This window comes from Oxyura jamaicensis, chromosome Z, assembly GCF_011077185.1.
Source record: "Oxyura jamaicensis isolate SHBP4307 breed ruddy duck chromosome Z, BPBGC_Ojam_1.0, whole genome shotgun sequence".
Taxonomy (NCBI): domain Eukaryota; kingdom Metazoa; phylum Chordata; class Aves; order Anseriformes; family Anatidae; genus Oxyura; species Oxyura jamaicensis.
This window is the reverse complement of record NC_048926.1, coordinates 67,828,440-67,850,316: the sequence shown is the minus strand read 5'-3', so window position 1 is coordinate 67,850,316 and position 21,877 is coordinate 67,828,440. Positions and strand designations below refer to the sequence as shown.

At 44.6% G+C, this 21,877-nt stretch overlaps 2 protein-coding genes across 4 annotated transcripts in view; one reads left to right on the top strand and one right to left on the bottom strand.

The window, feature by feature from the left end:
- The window catches only part of DGKQ (diacylglycerol kinase theta), a 94,041-nt gene extending 93,803 nt beyond the window's left edge, over positions 1-238 (bottom strand). For both annotated transcript variants that reach the window (XM_035309223.1, XM_035309225.1), the window contains exon 1: positions 4-238. In XM_035309223.1, the coding sequence (XP_035165114.1) occupies positions 4-166 (163 nt within the window). In that variant the 5' untranslated portion in view covers positions 167-238. The remainder of the gene's footprint in view (positions 1-3) is intronic.
- Positions 239-21,198: 20,960 nt separating this feature from the next.
- The window catches only part of ACO1 (aconitase 1), a 36,286-nt gene continuing 35,607 nt past the window's right edge, over positions 21,199-21,877 (top strand). The window contains exon 1 of one of the 2 annotated variants that reach the window (XM_035309513.1): positions 21,199-21,306. The gene's annotated coding sequence lies outside the window, so the exon portion shown is untranslated. Of the gene's footprint in view, positions 21,307-21,377; positions 21,401-21,877 lie in introns of those variants that run through there. The other variant, XM_035309514.1, reaches the window with a different exon arrangement.

The window sequence follows — 21,877 nt, the reverse complement described above, 5'->3', positions numbered from 1 at the left end:
AGATGAAGTCGGTGCAGTAGTGGCAGAAGGTGGGCTTGGTCAGGGTCACCCTGCGGAAGCCGTGACCCGGCGGCACGGCGGACGGCGCCCAGCCGCGGCACCGCCCGCCCAGCACCGGGCTGGAGCCCGGGCTGCCGCCGCGCACCGACCGACTCCCGTCCGCCATGCCCGGCTCCTCGCCGCCCGGCACCGGCCGCCGATCGCCCTCGCTTCCGCCCCAAGCGGCGGCGGCGGCGGCATGGGGCGGGCGGAGGCGGCGCCCCGACAAGGGGCCTCTCCGTGAGGCGCCGCGCCGCCGCCTGCCGGCCGCCCGGTGGAGCGGGGCCTGGCGAGGGGGAGCCCGGGGGCGAGCCCAGCCCGGAGGAGCCGGCCTACCCCTCGGGCAAGGCCCCCCCCGTTCGTCAAAATCACCGTCCAAAAGAAATAAAAAAAATCCCCCCAAACCCGTTGAGAAACTGCAGCCGCGAGGCAGAGGAGCCCTGCTCGCGGGGAGGCCTGGCTGCGGCTCGCTGGCTGACATGAAGCTGTGAGATGCTCGTTGAGGAGTTCCAGTTTCTTGCTGTCTCATTAAGCAGGACGGTTTTTGTGACCTGGACCTAGCACCACTTGGAAATACACAGCGCTCGGGAGGCTTTCTAATGATGTGTTCGGGTGAAAGAAGATTTGCTGTGGATTTTTCTGCCTTCGACTCTCGACAGCTCTGCCTTTATGAGAAAAGATAATTACTGCCTAGCGATCTCTTTAGCACTTAATCCTTTATAACACATTTTTGTTGTCGCTCTTCATGTCCACTTCATCTTCTTAGTGCTTCTGACTACAGTTTTGAAAACTGCACACCAGGATTTTTCCATCCCACCAGTCTTCCCTGCCTCTGAAGCATTGCTATTTATTTGTTATTAAATTAAACAAAGTACTGTAGCTGGAACACTCTGGGACAAGAAAGGAAGTTGTGCTGTTGGATTTTGTATACCTGTAGTGGGTTTACATGGCAAGGTTTTGGTAGCAGAAGGCCATAGGGGTGGCTTCTGTGAGAAGGATCTAGAAGCTGCCCCATGTCAGATAAGGACCCTGCTGCTGACCAGAGCTGAGCCAATAAGTGATGTTGTTTTGCGCCTCTGTGAGAGCATATTTAAGACAGAGAAAAAAAAAAAAAAAAAAAAAAAAAAAAAAAAAAAACTGTGTTGGAATGGCAGCTGGGAGAGTGAGGAGAGCCAGCCCTACAGCCCCCAAGGGCAGTGCAGCAGGAGGGCAGGAGGAGCTCCAGGCATTGCAGCACAAGATCCCCTGCGGCCTGTGGAGAGGCCCCTGGTGGCGCAGGCTGTCCCCTTGCAGCCCATGGGTCCCACATGGAGCAGATCTCCACGCTGCAGCCTGTGGAGGAGCCCCCGGTGGAGCAGGTGGATGTGGCCTGGAAGAGGCTGTGGAAAACCCTTTCAGTTGAAGATGTGTGCATGCTGAATACAAAGAATGAAAGAAAGCCCATAATGACAGGGGCAATCTTCCAAAAACTCATCCTCACTTTGGTCTGTGAAAATCACAGAAAAAGGAACACATTTCTGGGCACAAGAAGGAGAAGATGATGATCAGGAAGAGATGGCATGTATATACCAAGGAGCATTGATACCTAACCAGACTGGTTTTCTTCCAGGACAAAACAAGTAGGAGGGCAGAACAGTGAAACCTTGGCTTCAGCAAGGCTTATGACATGGAATCCCACAATATTCTTATATCCCAGCTGGGATATTCCATGTCCAGATAGGTAGACAACTATTTTTATATATATATATATATTTTTTAATGCTTGGATCGTTGGCTCAGGACATAGTGGTTAATGGGTCATATTTGAATTCTGTCTGGAGGCCAGGAACAGGAGTGTAGCAGGGGTCTCTCCTGGCACCTGTCACATTTAGGATCTTGATCAACAACACAGAGAAGGTGGTGTGGAGCACAGTTGTCAATTTTCCACATGACATCAGGCTGGGGGGAACAGTTATTACTCTGCCATCCAGAGGGACATGGACAGGCAGGAGGAATGGGCAGGCAGACAAGGGAGCAGCTCTGCAGAAGAGGTCCTGTGTGTCTCACCTGTGTGTTGACAGTGAGCTGAATATGAGCACCCTTGCAACAGTAAGGGTCAACAGCATCCTTGGCTATATGAACAGGACCACAGCCAGTAGGCCTAGAGCAGGGATTATACCCATCTCCTCAGCACTTATCAGACTGTGTCAGGAGTATTGTATCCAGGTTTGGCCCCCAGTACAGGAAGAAAACACAAAGGCAAATTGAAGCAAGTTCAGTGGAGAGCCACCAGGACGGCTAGGAGCTGGAGCACTTACCGTGTGAGTGGAAGCTGAAGGAGCAGGACTTACTCAGCCTGCAGAAGAGACAGCTTCAGGGGGACCTTATGGCAGCTCCTTATTATCTGCAGAGAGGTTTTTGAGAAGACAGACCAAGGTTCTTTATAGTGGTGTGTGCTGGGAGGACAAGAGGCAGTAGGCATGACTTCAAACAAGAGCCCTTCAAGCTGGATGTAAGGAGAAACCTTTCCACTGGGAGACTACAGGTACATTTAAATTCCTGTTGAACAAGGAGAAAGGGGAACTAAGACTGACAGAGTCTGTTTGCCCTTACATCTGTGTGCCTCAACTCCCACATACTGTATTTCAGTGCTTTAAAGCAATCTGAGTTTGATGTATCAGAAAGTTTTTCTTTGACAGCAATTCCAAGATGCATGACAAAAGTTTTAATTAGATTAGACTTGGCAGTGTTTTTTTTTTAGATGGAGCTCAGCACTTTTTGCCGATGTGTTCTTTGGGACTTCTCTCCTTGTTCAGGAGGGGAAACGCCTTCCCTATTTTCTTAGCCCATGTCATTGTACTTTCACCTACCTAAAAAGACCCCTTCTCTTGCTGTTCTTCAATAACTCATCTACAAAGCATCTTGCCTCAGCTGTTCTGTTAACCTATCCTACCTTAATTTTCCAAATAGACTGTCCTCTTTAGCAGTCATTCTTTTGTATGGATCAAAGGACAGAGTTGGAAAGCTGAAGCTTCTGTGAAGAACTCTTTCCTATGATCAGGAAAATACGCTGAACTGCCCCATGAGGACAGCTCAGAATTTGGCCTTGTTTCAAAAGCTTGAGGAAGTAATTAATACACATTTTTGTACAAATGTGAAAATGCATTCAATGAACAGTAATTCAGATACATTACTGCATTAGCTGCCAGTGCAGGATTTCCACAGGGTTTCCTTGAAGTTACCTGTGAAATGGTAGTTTGTATTGTTAAGGTGTAAATGACCATCTAAGATTTTGGCTGTTTTTTCATGTCTAACTCCTCCGATGCATATTTATATGCTGTAACACAAAGGCATGTATGACCTATATTCGTTGTACTTTAACTTCCATTCTTATTTCTGAGCAACCAGTCTAATAATTCAAAACAACCTAAACCATCTTATTGTCTTCAGCCACACCTGTTTCCACCTCCACTGCCAGAATCCATGGAATATGGCAGCATTTGAAGGATAGCCATTCTTCCCATTTCACGTATGTATAACAAGGAGCTAGTCCTTGACAGCTGAGAAGAGCGAAGCAAGAAATTATTACCAGAGGTGTCACATTGATAAATATGATAGCTCTCTAGAGGTGTCTGATAACACTTCCTGACTCAGAGCTTGGTCATCTTAACTGCAAGGTTTCTACCACCTTTATGTCTGGACTCAGGATCCTCATCCGAAAAGAGAAGAATGATAAGACAGCTGGAAGCAATTCCTTTTTTTTTTTATTTTATTTTTTTTTCTATCAAGGTGTCCTTTATAAGCAGGTCATACACTGATCTTCATAAAAAAGTAGTAGCTAAACTCTTTTTGAAGACAAGAGAGCAGTTTGCCCGAGCCAAAGAGGACAGAATCCTCTTTGCAGCTAGCCTGACTGTCTGCACTCACAATTGCAGGAACCTGCACAGCTAAAAGAATAAGGGCAGTGTTACCTGTTTCAAGGGCAGTTACCTGTTCTGGAAGTGTCAAAACAAAAACCTAGCCAGACCAAAGAAACCGTTTCTGAGGTGGCTGGATCATAGCAAACCGTGGAAAATGGATGCTATTGTTCAAGGTCACAGTTATAATCACAGTCCTAGTACTATTTGTCTCCTGCAGTTCTGCTAGGACAGAATTATCACCAGTTTTAAGCACCAGTGCATTCTTGGCTGGCAGCTCATTTAGGTAAAACTGTACTAGGTCGGCCAGGTCAGGCTATCAGAGGAAGGTAATTCTCCAGAAATTGTTGGCAACAGCATTTTCAGATATAACAGTCAAAGCACATTAGGGGAAAAAATGCCTTGGTTAACTCTAACAGTTTCTATATTCCCATGGATAATCATCCTGCAGCATTTCTAGTTTTTAAGATTTTGTTGAATTCCAGCAAGACTTCCATTCAGGACCAACATTCCCACATACTCCAGCATAGACTATAGATGAATAGATGAAGAAGTAGTTTCTACCTTAGTACTTTAACTGGAAAATCAAGAGCTCATAGTGATCACAGTATTGCCTTTGTTAAATATTCCTCAGTGGCTCTTAGAGTCTTCCTCTCTCTCTCTCTCTTTCTCCCAATCCTTCTCTGAATATGTAAAATGATGCAGCATCCATCATGCCTTAATGAATTATTTCAAAAGATATACACACAAAAGATCTACGTATCTACATAAATCTTTAATTTGCAGAAAATACAAAGGTTTTATATTCATGCAGGAATTGATGCCTCACAGCCTGACAACTGAAAGATGGAATAAAAACAGTTATACCACTTCTTAGATTTACTTTTGTTTTTGAGTAAAGAAGAGCCACAAACAGTTGAAAAGAGGTAAAATTCTAAAAGCATCCATTTGCTATGTTTTGACAAGATTAGCAGAAAGGTCAAAATGTAATGCCTCTGCAACCATCATTTAATTAGTTTTATAGTCAAGTAAACATTTTGCAGTTTTTGGTTTGCTTCAACCTCATTAAACTTCAGTGATACAACTCTAGAGCAGACAATTCAGCAAAATCCTAATTTCTCCAAGTCTCTTGGCTCAGTAAAGGTGTATTTTGTAAATTGTTCGAGCTTTACATTTTGATCTTCTGAACTTTCTGTAATCTCCTTGAACTCTGCATGTCTGGGGAGAGGAAATTTTGATGAGTAGAAGGTATGTGGTACAACTGAGAAGTGCAGGTTCTGGTACATTACTCCCATTTTAAGAATAGGATTAAGTAAGTGTGGTGTGCTGTTAATATCACATCATATTTTTTTTCTTATAAGTAATAAATTGTATCAATGCTTTCTTGACATGCAATGAAATCCAGTTACTCAACACTTCCATTTGATTTAAAACACAAACAGATTTTTGAATATACCTTGCTGTTGGCAGCCAGTGGGAAGGAAGGGCTTGGATTTTTTGGTTTGGTTTGGTTTGCTTTACTTTGTTTTGGGTTAAATAAGCATATAAATATTTGGAATTTGCAGGATAATAACGGCTCATGTGTCAGCTTCCTAGTCATGGTAAGTTTCAGATTTGTAGCTTTTTCACTTCCCTGTACTTTCACATAATGACAGAGTCACAGAGTGGTTGAGGTAGGAAGGGACCTCTGGAGATCATCCAGTCCAACCTCCCTGCCAAGCAGGGTCACCAAGAGGGTGTTGCACAAGATCACATCCAGGTGGGTTTTGAGTATCCAGAGAATGAGACTGCACAGCCTCTCTGGGCAACCTGTCCCAGTGCTCTGTCATCCTCACAGTAAAGAAGTGTTTCAGTCTGTGCCTGTTGCCTCTTGTTCTGTTGCTGGGCACCACTGAAAAAAGGCTGGCTCCAGACTTCCTCTCTTGTTTCCAGGGTCTGGGATTCCTGAGAGCTGATCTTAGCAGTAGAGACTGAAGCAAAGTAGGCATTCAGCACCTCTGCCTTCTCTGTGTCCTTCATCACCAGGGCACCCACCCCATTCAGCAGCGGGCCCACAATTTTCCCGTCTTCCTTTTGCTGCTGATGGATGTGAAGAAGCTCTTTTTGTTGTCCTTGCCATCCCTGGCCAGATTTAAATCCCAATGGGCCTTGGGCTTCTTTGTCGCATCCCTGCATGCACTGACTGCATGCACTGACAGTGTCCCTACATTCCTCCCAAGTGGCCTGCCCCTTTTCCCACATGCAGTATACTTTCTTCTTCTGTTTAAGATTTTCCAGGAGCTCCCTGCTCATCCATGCAGATCTTCTGCTCCCTTTGCTGGCCTTATGTCATAGCGATACATCAATCTTGAGCTTGGAGGAAGTGAAGCTTGAATACTGACCACCTGTTTGGACCCCCCTTCCTTCTAGGGCCTTAACCCATGGGATTCTTCCAGGCAGATCCCTGAAGAAGCCGGAGTTTGCTCCCATGAAGTCCAGAGTCACAATTGTAGTTTCTGCCCTGCTTCCTCCTCTCAAGAACCTGAGCTCCATGATATCATGGTCACTGTAGCCAAGGCTGCCCCTGACCTTCACATCTAGAACCTCCTGGACTGTTTGTGCCAAGCTGTGTTGTCTTTCCAGCAGGTATCAGGGTGGCTGAAGTCCCCCATGAGAGCCAGGGCTTGTGATTTCAGTTGGTGATGGCTGAACCAAAAGCGAATCCTGATCATTTAAATGGGATACCAATTCTAATATTGTCTGTGGACACTGGCACTTTCTATCCCCGTGCATCTCACCAGGCCTCAAATGTGAGATTTACAAAAATCCGAGAGCTGAATAGACTGGAAAAGCACTAGGTCATGTTTGTGCTCTCTGTGGTTTGCAATGGGAAGCAAAAGGGACATGCAGCTTCTCAGACCCACACTGGAAAGGACTATCAGTATGTCCCCAGCATCTAATTAGTTTCCTTTTCGCTTTGTAGCAGCAGTACATCTTACTTCCTGACAAGAATGCCTTTAAGATAATTATACTGACCACATGAGAAATAAGTCACAAGCACAAACTTTTTGGCTGAAATCTTCAACTGCCCATAAGTAGGAGAAGCAAAAGCACAGATATGGAAAGCCAACACAACACAAAGTTCTGGCTCAGTTTCAAGTAACACTGGTAAGATAGCTGATAGGGCTTTCAATTTTTTATTTGATTCTTTATATAGACAAATTAAGAGATTACAGCTTTTCAGGTAAAGGTTAACATAACAGATAAGACACGTAAGACTAAGTTTTTGTTGTTGTTGTTGTTGTTGTTTTTTTGTTTTGTTTTGTTTTTGTTTTTTAAGAAGTTAAAATGTCTGTCCTCTTGAACACCAGAAAATTAATTATGAGGCATATAATTCATAAGATACAGCACCCCCCACACAGTACAGAGACTTAGGTCAGGAGAAAGTGCTATTTCCTTCAGCTGACATACATCCATCTACTGTGGGGGAAAAAACTGCAGAGACAGCATCAATTAATACAGCTTCATTTAAAAAAAATCACTATAGTTAACACTGTTAAGGAGTCCAACAAAAAGTTCAAGGCATATGTTGCAGGCAGACTGAACTGCAGAAGTCACACCACATTTACACTCCTCGCTGTCTCAGGAGCACCTCTGGCTCTGCTAACAAAACTGAGACTTCTAAATAATAAGCTATCTCAGAGCTGATAGAAAAAAACATGTAACAACATAGAAAGGTCGAGAGTCTGAAGCTTTATGCCCAGTCCTCTTGCAAGTGTGATGATACAAAAAGCAAGGCATTTTTGCTCCAAACCCACTATTTTTTAACATTTATTAGCCTATTTCCAGCACTCTTTGGAACACATACTAATACAAATAACTTTCTGAGAAAGACCATACAGGATTTGCTCAGAGTTAAGCAATCACTCTTCTGGAAACAAAAATATAACAATAAAAAAATAACCTGGCACTAAATTTATTTATTGTAAAGGATTGTTAGTTGAATTTATTTAAACATATTTTGACCCTGGACCTAGCAATTCCTATGAATGGGGTAGCTAACAGTGCATTTTGAACTGCAAAATAAGCAGAAACACCCACGTGGAATAACAGCTTGCTGTTTCTGTTTGGTGAGAGTTGTGAATCCAATAGGATCTGGAAAATAAAAATGTTTTACTTTGAGCATAATTTTGCTGAGATCAGTTGTGAGGATTCTGTGTAGGCAATAATGGTCCTTTCTTTTCTAAATAATAAAACACTCTAGACTGTCCAGCATGAGTATACATTGTGCTGGTATATTAATTTTGTATCTTAACTTAAACTCCATCAAAGATTCACCCACTCAATAACTGAAACAGAACATTTTTAAGCAGACCAAGACTCTCTTCCCACTTTTTTGTCCTTGTGCATCCTCTTCTAGGATCCTCAATGAGTCTCACTAAAATGGTTTCTACCCAGTGTGGTCCAGGGTTGATTCATAGTAAGATGCGTACTGTGACTGCTGTCAAGAACTTGTGTTTATTTCATTGAAAATTTTTGGATAGGAGAGCTTTCTGGAGGTCCGATGCTCATAACAGGGACAACCTTAAAGTCAGATCCAACTCCAGTATTAGAGCAATTCCATGTTTTCTCAAAACAGGGATGTTAACCTGCTCTGTCACCTGTCATGCAGACAAAATGATACAATGTGTGACTCAATTCATAGTTTTGAGAAGGGTGGGAATTTTCTGATCTATGCTGAAGGTAAAACAACTAAAAACCTACTTGTGTGCTCTGTAATGTAACTGAGAAGAGCCATGTAGGATCATGTAGTTAAAATGGAAACTTTGCTCAAGAGTAATAACACCAAGTCCATCAGTGTCCAGGAAAAAATAACATTTTGAGATGCCAAGAATTCAGTTGGAGCGGTGTGAAACACTCCAGTGCTAGTATCTGGCTATGGGGTAGTTCACTCATATGATGCTTCATACAGGATCTGTGGTTCCTGCTGTACCATTCCTGTGGTACAATGGACTTTCTCATTCACTTTTCAGATATTAAATCCCCACTTCTGCTCCAGTGCAGCTCCCATGCCTTGTGCCTTTTAATCAATGGCAGTGGCTCTTGACTCTGCTGTGGGGGATGTCCCTAAATCCCCCAGCAGCTGCTCCTGCTTCAGCACATCTCCAGTGAATGCCCTGGTCCCTCACCAAGCCTTGCTCCGGTGACGTTTCCATGCAGGATGGTTGAGAGATTATCCTTTTCCTTGCGGATAGAGGCCTTTCAAGCAGGAGTGGTGGGCCTGAGACAAGCTGCCTGGCCATGCCTGCCATGGGGGTGTTTCTAGTGAAGGCAGGCAAAATGGCAAAGGCAGCTAGCTCCCTCCAAAATCCATGCCCCCTCTGGGGCAGTCTGTCTCCTCCCAGCGCTCAGTTTAATGAGGAGGCTTGGGGAAGGAGGCTGGGCAAGTTGTGGAAACCCAGCCCCAGAGGAAGAGCCAAGAGGACAAAGTACAAGCAGGACCTGGCATCCCAGGTACAGGGGGAGGGAAGCCAGCAAGGGGCCACCATCAGCACCCTGAGCTGGGGCTGCAGCTGCTTTTGGGATGAGCTCTGCCACCTGGGCTCGAGTTGGATCTGCCAGCAGTTTGCCCACTGGGAAGGATAGCTTGGGGGAAAGGACATCTCTGGGTTGGTCCATGCCCCTTGCAGAGAGACAGGCTGGAGGAAACGTGCACCCAACATCTTAATATGTTTCACGGCTGAGTTAGCAGGGACATAGCACTTGGCTGCCTTTGAGTAGAAGTAGAGACATGCATTGCAGCATGGGCACGGGCACCAGCACCTCCAGCACCTTGCTGCCAAAGCTGCAACACCTGGCAGGGGAGCCAAAGACTACTGCATCGTCCCAAGATGCTGCTCCTGGCAAGACCTCTGGCTTTGATGGACTCCTAGGCTTCATGTCAGCCTCTTCCTTCTCCATGAGCACTGCTCAAAAGGTAACAGATTCAGTTCAACTTGAGTATTTCTGTAAGCAGGACTCAACCTCAGAAAGATTTCAATCCCCAGACAGTGCCATTGCCTCCACGTAGGGTTTGTTAGGAAGCAGATCCTACTCACCAGTGCTAGGTTGCTCAATGTGCTTAGTTACTTTCATCTAAATAAAGAGTATCTGCAGAGAGGCTTAACCCACACACAGTAAAATGTTTCTCCTGAAACTTAAGTCCTCTTTTTTTTTTTTTTTTTTTTCCCCTAACCCCTTTTCATGGTCACATTCCAAAGCACTCATGCTACATTCTGTTCTTCACTAAACAAGTAGAATAACTCTACTTTTTTAAAAATAAAGCAGCATATTACCTCTTCCTGGAAGGCTCCTCGCCAGATGCCGGCTCAGAACACGGGAGTATAAAGACATTTATGCTTATTCTGAAAGCTCGAGAGCTTCAAATTACCAGCTGTTTGTATGCACCATTGCAATTTTTTCTTAACAAGTGTTTCAAAGATCAAAGACATGTTGAATAGTTGCTGAGGTTTAGCAATTTAATCCTAAATTAGTTACATATGAAAAAATAAAATTAAAAAAAAAAAAAAGAGCCTCTAACACTTACTTCCATTAGTTAGCATTATGTTCAGGTTCAGAAGTCAGACTTCAGGGTGGGATTTTAGGGTGACTGCCACTGGCCTAGGGGTGTGGCCAGAAGTGAAAGAATGTGAAATAACAGGGTGTAATTTTAAAGAACAGCGGATAATCCTCTGTTAACTTCCACCTGAGTGCTTACTCCAGAACTAAGGTTCTGCAGCTTAAGTTTTATTTAGAAAAGCACCAAGCTAAGTACTGACAGTGTAATTTTTAGCGCGGAACAATATCATCCAGATGGGACTCTGGTCTGGAATAGAACCTTTTGAGTCATTATCCTTCTAATAACACATTTACAAACTCCCCAATGTGAAGTGCTTTCAGGAAATGGATATTTAAAAGAGGCTTAGCCTTGATAAATATTGAAAGCACCATAGAATTAAATCTGGGTATGCGGGAACTGCCTACACAGAGAACATGATCAAATACCTTATTACCATCTAGTAAATAGCACGCAATAGATTTTCATAGGCTTTGGTCAGTTAACATACTGCATACAAAGCCAAAAGCACAACAACAACAAAAACAAACAAACAAAAAAGTGCAATCGGATTTCACTGATGGAAATGAAACATTCAGAGCCTGGTGGCATTCAAATTAATATTGCATAGCAAGTCCCACTGTGTAGATTGCATTTGGCACAATCACAGCTTTTGATTAAGGTCTGTGGTAAATGAGACAGTCTGTTCACGGAAGGAGAGATCAACAGTGGAGGAACTATTTGCACAGAGAGCAGCAGTACAGGATTACTCACTGAAAGCATCTAAATGTTGTGCTAAGAAACAGGATAAAAAGAAACACCAAACTCCATCTTCTTCAGTACATTATTCTTTGCTGCTATGTCATGCGGGTTAGTGCAAGCACCGAAGGCGTTCTTACAAAGGATTGGTTGTATGGAAAAGTTTAGACTACTTGCAGAAGGGCAAAAAAGACAATATTTTAAAACAAAATTATACTGCAATGCCTGGTGTGAGATATGGTTTAGCTCTATGCTCCCATTCTTGCTGGGGGTCAGGGTATATCCTTCATACTGACTCTGCCATATGAGCGGTCTGGTTAGGAAGCCTTGAAGGAAACTTAACAGAAGATTCTTGAATTATGACAGTTGTTTTTATTCAGGTATATTGCAGGTATATTGAGAAATGTAAAGCAAAGTACTAGTACAGAGATTTGGGAAATAATAGGCAATATCTCCCTTTTCACTGAGAAGTAGTTAGGAACAGTTAATTGGTCATACTCTGCCATAAAGAGTAAAATGTCATCGATAAATATAGCCTACCATTAGGGTGCAGCAGAGGAATTTCTGGTGCTTTTCTCTGCATCTTTAATGCTCTGTGAGCAAAACAAGCATATATAGACAGTACAAAATGCAGACCTCTTTTCAGGAAGCATGTTCTCTATTGCTTTCTATAGTGTGCCAGCTGTTTCTTAGAGCTATGATTATTTGCTTTTGATACAGGTGCAAAACAGTTAATATCAAAGTGACAGAAGGCTACTACCATTTTCAATTTGGGGAAATTATTAGAGCTTACATCAAGTTCTTTCCACATGAATATGGAAGAGAAAAATAAAGGGAGAGAAAGAAAGCTTGAAAAAAGATGAATTTCAGGTGGAAAATAGTTTTTTCTATCACCCTCCATACTTTAAGGAGATTAGTGAGATTTATTCCCAGATGCTTTCTTGTTCTCCCCCTTTTCCATCTCCATGTATATAGGAAGAAGAAAAAAAAGCAACTCTCAGCTCTTAGGGTTCACACTGATCCTGGCTCTGCTTCTGTCTGCTCTGCTTTGGCATAACCTCCTGCTGTGACTAAGTTGTCTGATAGCAAAAATAATACTTTGCAAGTGAGTCCTATATAACCACTGAAATGAATGCTAACAGGTAGATTAGAACATGATTCTAAACGTGCCATTTAAAGCATTATCCACAGTGACCAATGGATGCTGAGGACAGGACAAATATTAATGCAGAGATGTGTCCAGATGTTTTTTCCCCTCAGAAATTAGTAGCCAGGGATACAGAAAGAATACCATCCATTCCAAACACCAAAACCTTGTGCTGTTTGAGCAGTGCTTGTACACTGAAATGCTGGGAAAGACAAAAAGACTTTTTCCTCCTCGTTTATCCCTCAAACACTGTTCACCTCCCTAAGGCTTACAGTAACTTTTGCACATTGCTTTACACATAGAGCCCTTTACTGCAGGGCAAAAATATTGTCTGAGCAGCCTATGAAAGTGAATAGTGACAGCATGACTTGCCTGGCCTAACTCACACCAGCTCCAGTGAAGGCTGTGCAGCTGCAGCAGTGTGGATCTGATCGAGTCTGACTCTAGACTTCAAGTTCTCATCCAGTGCAAAAATGGTTCAATATTTGTTGAGTGAATTACTCTGAGCATTTTCCTGCATTTATGGCTAGTGTAGCACTTGCAGTTTATCTAAAACTTTATAACTTTTTCTTTGATGATAGTGTTATTTATTTATGAATGGTTTCCTGCTCATTTTACTACCAGTAACTGTCGTGAATTTCTTCTATTTCCCTGTTTTTCTCTTTTTCTAACCTGCTTTTATTCTCAGAGCATTCCTTGTGACTTGTTCTTGCATTCTTTGGAGAATCATTACATGATGCTTGTTTTTCATACAATCTTATTGCAATAGACTTCAGAATTACCTTAATTCAATTGCAAATGATTCTGAAGTCACCCTTGTGTTCTACATAAGAGCTTCACACTTCATATCAAGCTGCTTTTACGTACCTCCTACCAGTGGCAGCTTTAAAACTTCCAGTTTATTCAGAACACTGCAGCAGTGACACTTAATTCATACAACAAATTTATATTAATCCTCGGCAAAGCAGAAATTATTCAAAATTAGAGGTGATGCCATCACTTCTACTTGTAGTGAATATCTCAGTTACACCCAAGTCAGCATAACAATGACAATTAGCTCCACATCTTATCTCACAAAATGCTCCGTGGAACTCACGAGGCAGAATCAGCAATTCAGCTGGTTTCAGCAATACAGAAGGAAACATTCAGCGAAAAGCTTAGATGTCCACCAACATGGGATAATACAGTGGTCGAGACTTGAGGTCTCACTGATTTCAGCTGAGTCTGATTTACAGACACAAAGATTCCCTCTTTTCCCTAACTTTGGGAGTAACTGATATTTCAAAACCGCTGTTTCTTAGGAGGAAAAGGCACATGATTTTTTAAATTAGTGTGTTTATATTCACTTGTGAAAATGGCACATTTGTAGCTAACCCACACTTAGGCTAAATCTACACAATTATTCAGCTCTTGTAAGCAGTTTGCTAAATAGCAGCTAGTTGTAACCAAAAATTGCCATATATTTGCATATCATTAATAAGTCCGAAATACAAAGCTGTTCCACATTGCAGCAGGAGAAATGTAAATTAAAGCATAAACAGTGCTATTGTTTCTCCTTCCTATTCTTACAAGGAATGTCACAGTTATCTAAATGGAGCAACTCCCAGATTTTGAGCTAGGAAAAAAGAAAACCAGAATCAACTTAGAAGAGAGAACTCACTGGAATAGGCCCCTGCAGAAGTGTAAAGCCTATCTATTCTGGAGAGAATATTAATTAACTTGTAAAAATTTTTGCATATCCAAAAAATATTTCCCTAGGAAAGGCTCCAGTAACCCAGAGTTCCACTCACACATCAGTAAACTCTGTTTTTTTTCCAGTCATGTAAGCTGTAAGTCCTTGGACAGAATAATTTTCCTTCTGTTTTAAAGTATAACAGCGGAAGTGATTGTTATTTTTACACAAGTGCAAGGCATTTCAGGAACCTTGACAAAGTTTCAGAAATAGTATTTCTGCAAACATCTGCATCTAATGTATCTGTTTGGAGGGGATGGAGATAAGATTAGTGTGACATACATCATTCCCACATTCTCATATGTCCTGAAGCCAAACATCCCAAGTAAAGCCCATCATTACCAGACTTGCCCAAAGTGCTGAACTTTAGCAGAACACATGATGCCTGAGATTAAACTCATACTCAGGGATCTGTCATGTAAACACACTTATGTGCATGCTTGATCATGTAGCTGCAAATAATCAAGAACAACATTTATGAAAGTACAAACAACCGTCCAGATTTAGCAGCAAGTTCCACTACAAACCACTGAGTCTATGGAGAATTAGGGCTAAGGCAGTGCCAATTCGTAAAGGTGCCATGCTCCAAAACAGGAAATTTAATCAATTTGCTGGTGGTGAATAAGAAAAAAGAAGGGGAAAAAAAAGAAAAAAGCTGCCACAAGAACAAATCTGGCCCTTTCTTTTTCTTATTACATGGCTCCCCCAGTGTTCTTTTTACTGGCAAGAGGATAGACTAGCTTAATCAGATTTATATCTCTGGGATGATTCGGTAGTTGAATGGCATTTATCTATCTACATATAGCAACTACTTGGACAGAACAATGGAAATGTCAGGTTTAGAGGATAAAATAAGTTCTGTGTGTCAAGGCAACTGCAAATAACTGCCTTACCACAGTCCTCGCGGGAAGGGAAGGGAAGGGAAGGGAAGAGAAGGGGAGGGAAGGGGAGGGGAGGGGAGGGTCGTGCTGCAGTGCTTGCTCAATTCAGGCAAAACTACAAAACCTAGTCCAGGTTAAAGCCCACCTATGCAGGGAAATACACTGGTGCCCAGCAGAGTTCTGCATTTACTGCAGGTTGTATCATCACTCTTAATAGGGCCAGGACCTGCCCTTGTTCTTCCACAGCACACACAGGTTTTCTTTCTGATGCCTATTACAGTGACTATAAGCTCATCAGGAATTTTCTGCTTCGGAAGAAAGTCTGCGAAAGTAGTATGTATGGTCTGTTTTTGATAGCACAGCACTGGCAGTCAGGAGACAGCAGTTTTACTTGTTTCAGTCTCAGTTTATGCATTGATTTTGGGTACATAACCCCTTTCTCACCTCCCTTTTCTTCAGTTCATGTGCCAGAGCTGAACAAATGCTTTTATATTGTTGCAAGAGTGCTGGGGGTGGGAGGGATGGGGGTGTTCTTCAACAAACCACATTTGTGAACTTCAGGGAAGTGAAATCAGAATCTGAACCCCAGGCCAGCGCCCTCTCACTGGCAGCGACACCAAGCCTCCGCTAAACCTCATTTAGCCAGCAGATGGCAGAAGTTAAATCTTTGCTTCGGTGCTGAAGACAAACGGTGGTTTTCCATCAGCCTTTACTGCAGCTACATGAATTGGAGAGTAATTTAAAGAAAGGCACTTGAGAAAACGAGTGTTAAAGCCAGATGCAAATGATAATATATATATTAGAATATGCTGACCCCAAAATTCCCTTTAGAGGATGCCCAACCATCCGATTAAAGATAGAGAAGCAGCAGGCCCTCACTTATTTAAATTAGCAGAAGCCAGTTTGGTATTTCTAACTGGATTTCTGAGAGGATCTAGGTCCTCTGTTTTCAGATTTATACTACCATTGCACAGCAACAATTCAAAATGCCTAAAATGATTGACTACAGAAATATGAGTGTGATTTCCTTTGTGAGCTGACAAAAAAAGATTGTTCTCCTGTACTGAGGACACTCTGTAGGCCATAACCTGCAAAATTTCCCCTCAACAGCTCCTAAACTCTGATTCACAGACGTCTTCTTTGAGTGCAACACTTCTAATGAGTGCTAGGTTCATTTGAAAATTCACATTACACCCCACAGAACATAATATGTAATATGATGTACCCATAGGTGCTGCCTGGGGGACACACAGCACTCCAGAGCAAACCTCACCAGGCCATTTCATTATACCACAGAAAGCCAGGAGCAGCTGGAGGACACATGGAGATTGTGCTACTGATGGACACTTCTTTGGGATGACTGCTTTGAAAGGCCAACACTGGGTCCTCCAGGCTGACAGCTCTAAATTATTGTCTGCCTCACCCAAGTCTTAGCCTAGTTTTAGACAGGTGACAGCAGTCACAGGACTGTTGCAGCCTCACTGACCAGCTGAGTCTGTGTGGGGGATTAGCACCACACAGAAGTCTGCTAGGTGCTCTACACTAAGGCTTTATAGGATATAATGACCCGAAGGATATAATGACCCAAAAGATGCTGTGTGGGAATCCCATGTATTTGTAAGTTCTTACTAGGATAAGAACGGGTGAGACATGTTTATAGATGTGATACTGAAGTAATATAATCGTAGAATGTTTTGGGGTTGGAAGGGACCTTAAACTCCATCTAATTCCAAGCCCCCTGCTATAGCCACAGACACCTCCCACCAGACCAGGTTGCCCAAAGCCCCATCCAGCTTGGACTTGAACACTTTCAGGGATGGAGCATCCACAGCTTCTCTGGGCAACCTGGTCCAGTGCCACACCACCCTCCAAGTGAAGAATTTCTTCCTAATATCTAATCTAAATCTTACTGTCTTTAAGTTTAAAACCTCTGTATCCTATCACTACACTACCTGATAACATGTCTCTCCCCACCTGTCCTGGACAGGTATTGTAAGGTATTTTAGGTATTGGAAAACCACTATAATGGACTCCCTGGAGACTTATCTGCATTTTGGTTGGGCAGTTCAGCTGCGCTGGACTACCACGACTCCCTCAGCCTGTCTTCACAGGAGAGGTGCTGCAGCCCTTTGATCATCCTCATGGCCCTCCTCTGGACTCATCCTAATATGTCCATGTCATTGTTGTGCTGGGGGCCCCAGAGCTGAATGCAGCACTGTAGTGGGTTTATGTGGCAAGGTTTTGGTAGCAGAGGGCCATAGGGGTGCCTTCTGTGGGAAGGATCTAGAAGCTGCCCCATGTTTGGTAAGGGCCCCGCTGCTGACCAGAGCTGAGCCAATAAGTGATGTTGTTTGCGCCTCTGTGAGAGCAGATTTAAGACAGGGAAAAAAAAATGCTGCACCACACAGCAGCTGGGAGAGTGAGAGGAGTGAGGAACAGCCTTGCAGGCATCAAGGTCAGTGAAGAAGGAGGGGGAGAGGTGCTCCAGGCGCCGGAGCAGAAGTCCCCTGCGGCCTGTGGTGAGGACCATGGTGAAGCAGGATGTCCCCCTGCAGCCCATGGAGTACCACAGTGGAGCAGGGTTCCACGCTGCAGCCCGTGGAGGAGACCATGGTAGAGCAGGTGGACCTGCAGCGACGGATGCTGTGGCATGTGGAAGACCCCTGTCGGAGCAGATTCCGGGCCGGACCTATAGGCCATGGAGAGGAGACCACGCAGGAGCAGGTGACCTGGCAGGAGCTGCTGCCCTTGGGGGACCCAGGCTGGAGCAGTGTGCTCCTGAGGGATGGAGGGATGGACCCATATCTAGAGCAGTTCTTGAAGAGCTGCTGCCTGTGGGCAGCCCACGCTGGATCAGTTTGGCAAGGACTGCATCCCTTGGGAGGGACCCCACAGCACAGGGGATGAGAGTGACCGAGAAGGAGCAGCAGAGAAGCACTATAGACTGACCATAACCCCCATTCCCCTGTTCCCCTGTGCCGCTCGGGGGGAGGAGGTGGAAGAGGGTGGATGGGGGGGAAGGTGCTTTTAGTTTCTTTCTTTTGTTTCTCACTTCTCTAGCTCATTAGTAATAGGCAATAAATCTTACTATCTCCCTATGCTGAGTCTTTTTTTCCCCATCACAATAATTACTGTGCGATCTCCTTGTCCTTATCTCAACCCTTGAGCCCCTTTCACTGTATTTTCTCCCCGTTCCTCTTTGAGGAGGGGGAGTGACAGAGCGGTTGTGGTGGAGCTTGGCTGTCCACCCAAGTAAAACCACCACAAGTACTCCAGGTGGGGTCTCATGAGAGCAGAGCAGAGGGTGAGAATCACCTGCCTCGCCCTGCTGGCCATTCTGCTTTTGATGCAGCCCAGGATACAGTTGGCTTTCTGGGCTACAAGTGCACATTGACAGCTCACATTCAGGTTTTTGTCCACCAGTCCACCAAGTCAGCTGGGAACTGAACAAACATGACACACTCTCTAGGTTTCTAGGACGCTGTTTGGTGAACAACCTCAGAGATCACTCTAGAAGCAATTTGAAATTAGACCAAACCTCTTATAACTGGATTTCTCCAACAATGAGAAAAGGGCAAAGAACTTACATACAGTTCCTCATCTCCTCATCTGCTGTGAAATGATTTTACAAAAAAAAAAAAAAACAAAACACTAAGAAAGAGGAAGTCATGGGCACTGGGACTCCCAGGATTGCAGCAAGAAAAGCATGTTACTCCTACTCATGTTCATCTTTGGTGCAAGAATTGAAGAATGTAAGTTTTTTGTTGTTGTTTTTGTTGCTTTGTTTGGTTTCTTTTGTTTGTTTTTTACTTTTTTTTTTCTTACTTTAGCTGTCATTCAGCACAGTGAGTGATTGCCCACAAAAAATGTTGGAGGTCCTTGCAATCTGATCTTAAAACCCAGAACCTATTTCAGTAAGTACCTTCCTTATAAACAATGGATCTAACCTTCTGCTCAGTTCCTAGCTATCTTTGGAGAGAGACAAACCTGCCAACAATCATCTGACACATCAGACACGTTATTATCAGCTTAGTCCTGTTGAGGGGAATGACAGCTTCAAACACTCTGTACTGCAAATGCCAACCTATGATAACCTTCAGAGAGTATTATCACAAATCCTTGAAGGAAGAGCCTATCTTCCAATCCCAACACAGCCTCTGTGTCCTTAGATACAACCAGCTGATGCTGCGGCAGTGCTGCCTCTTCCTGTGTTAAGAAAGCTTCCCTCCCACAGCAGGACCTTGGATGCCATCCCTCCAGACAGAACAGAAATTACAAACCTTGCAGATACTCAGTGGTGGAAGTTAAAGCTGACAAATGGATTTTCCATTTCTGTTGCTGACTTGCTAATTTACTAGTCTTTGCTTTCCACAGAAGAGATCTTAAGCCAATCAGATTTTGCAGCAATTCCTTCGGCATGTAGGTATGAAGGACTCTGTTCGTGATTCAAAACTCAGTGACATACATAAATCTTGGAAATCTGTTTTGTTGGGAGCAACAACAAAAATCCCAATCCTTTTCTTTGAAAGGAAGTGGCCCAAAGAATTATTTCCAGACTTTATCCCACTAAGAGGGAGGTACTGAAATTATGTCGTTATTTATTAATCATGTACAAAAATCAAAAACAAAAACAATTTCTGCAACATCTAAAACTCTAAGGAAATCAGAGATGTTTGAGAAATTCTCCAGCTTCTCTTACTACCAGAATCATCATTATTTTGTGGTGCGCTGAAGAAGTCATTGGCCTTTTCCTTCTACTACCAAATTACAAAGATAACTTCATTCCAAAAGACACAGTCTTCTGAACCTCTTTGGATAAAGGTTTGAAAAGAGCGTTATGAATGGATGTCCATTTTCATGTCTGAGTTAATCATTTGTTAAAGCCAATCAGTTTTTCGAAAGAGTCATTTGATTCTAAAAATAGAATTTGGAGAATATATATTACTCAATTAAATACTTACACTCTACATAAAGCAGGCCAACCTGTAAAAGATTTTGAGTGATAACTCAAAAGTACTGTATTTTGTAGATGACAGGACATCTAAAAGTATCAAGACAATAGTAGGTTTAAGTATGGACAGACCCTAGAGGACATTATTATGCCACTTAAATCAAGACCAAGTGTATTGACTTAAAATACAAAAAAAGGAAGGAAAAACAACAACCAACAATGTGTCTTCTTTGCTAGACCCTGAGATCCTGCCACTCATTTTCCCTGGTCTGCATGTTCCAGCTGGACAGTGAGTAGGCAGGAGGATCTGCCAGCACAGGTCTGCGTGCAGGAATCCAACCAGCAGACAACCAGACAAGCCATCTTGGGCATTTTATCGGTTCCAGCGGTCTTTTCCAGCAGAGAAAAATGCTTCCATTTTCACCCTTTGTATCACCTCCAGCATCTGAGATCTGCTCCTCTCCTGCAGTGTCAGCAAGACACCCTGTTTGTTCTTCACCTCATGAACTTTCTTCAGGGAAAAATAAAACAAATAATCAAAAACAACAACAAAAACATTACTGGCCATCAGCTTCTGCTGGTGGTTAAGCAACAGGTCTCCTAGCCACTGCTCTCCCAGCTGCTCTCCAGAGATTTGAGACGTGAGCTTTTTGTGCAATCCTTGCAGATCTCTAGCTCCCCCTCTCTTTATCTAATGCTTTCACTAGAATTAGATACATTTTAATTTATTCTTTCTTTTTTATTTAATGTTTTTCCTAGAATTAATTTTAATTTACGTTATTCAGGCCCCAAGTGCACCCCTTCTATCACGGGCATGCGGGACTCGTAGAAACGCCCCACATCACTAAGCCGCGGTGATGGTGTCGTGTCAGCCTTCAGGACACTCTGTCCCCTGACATCCCTCTCCAGCATTGGCGTCACGGTATCGATCCCGGCCGGTTTATGTGTAACAGGCCGCTTCTGCTGACAGCCAGGCCGCCGGGCTCCCCCGAGGGGCGTGAGGGGATCGTGGCAGCGGGGCCCTGACCCGACCTGGGCACGGCGCCGCGCCCAGGGCCCCTGAGGAGCGGCACCGCAGCGTGGCTGCCGCTCTCCGAGGGCAGGGGCGGGGTGCGGGCGGCCGGCCGGGGGACAAAGGCCCGGTCAGGAAGGGGAAGGCCGGCTCGCTCCGCCGGCATGCGGGCGGGGAGGCGGGAGGCGAGGGCAGGCGGCCGCCATGCCGCCGCGGCCGGCCTTGAGGGCGGCGGGGCGGAGCCGGCCCGCCCCTGCCCCGTCCCTCCGGAGGCCAGCAGCGGGCCAGCGGCGGTCGGTTCCTCCTGGCTCCCCGGTGAGTGTGGGGCTCGGGGGGGGACGCCGTGCCCTCCTTTGGCCCTTCTGGAAGCCACCTCCCCCGCCACCCAGGCGCCCCCTTTCCCGGTCAGGTGGCGAGGAGGGCGCGGGACATGGCGGCGGGCGGGGGTCGGGAGGCCCGGGGGCACCCGGCCTGCTGCGGCGGGGTTGAGGGGGGCGAGGAGGGTCCCTCGGTTGCTGGGGGGCTGAGGAGGGTCCTCGGGGTGCTGAGGGGCGAGGAAGGGTCCCCGGGGGCCTGCCCGGCGGCAGCGCAGTGCCGCCGGGAGCTGCTGTGGTGGCAGGGCTGAGAGGAGGACGGGTTTGGGTTTGTTTTGCGGGGGGAGGAGGGTGAGGGGGAGAAGTTAGGCTGCGCTACCCTCATCCTGGTGTAGCTGTTCGGTTATTTTTTGTAAGTTGGAACAACGCTGGCCTAGCCTACTGATGTTTCAGCGGCATCTAAATGCTACAGGGGAGTGCATAGCGTGCATATCAAGCACACAGCAACTCGTCTGTGCAGTGAAAATAAAACAGACCCCTCCAAAACCCGCACTACAAATAGGCAAGACACC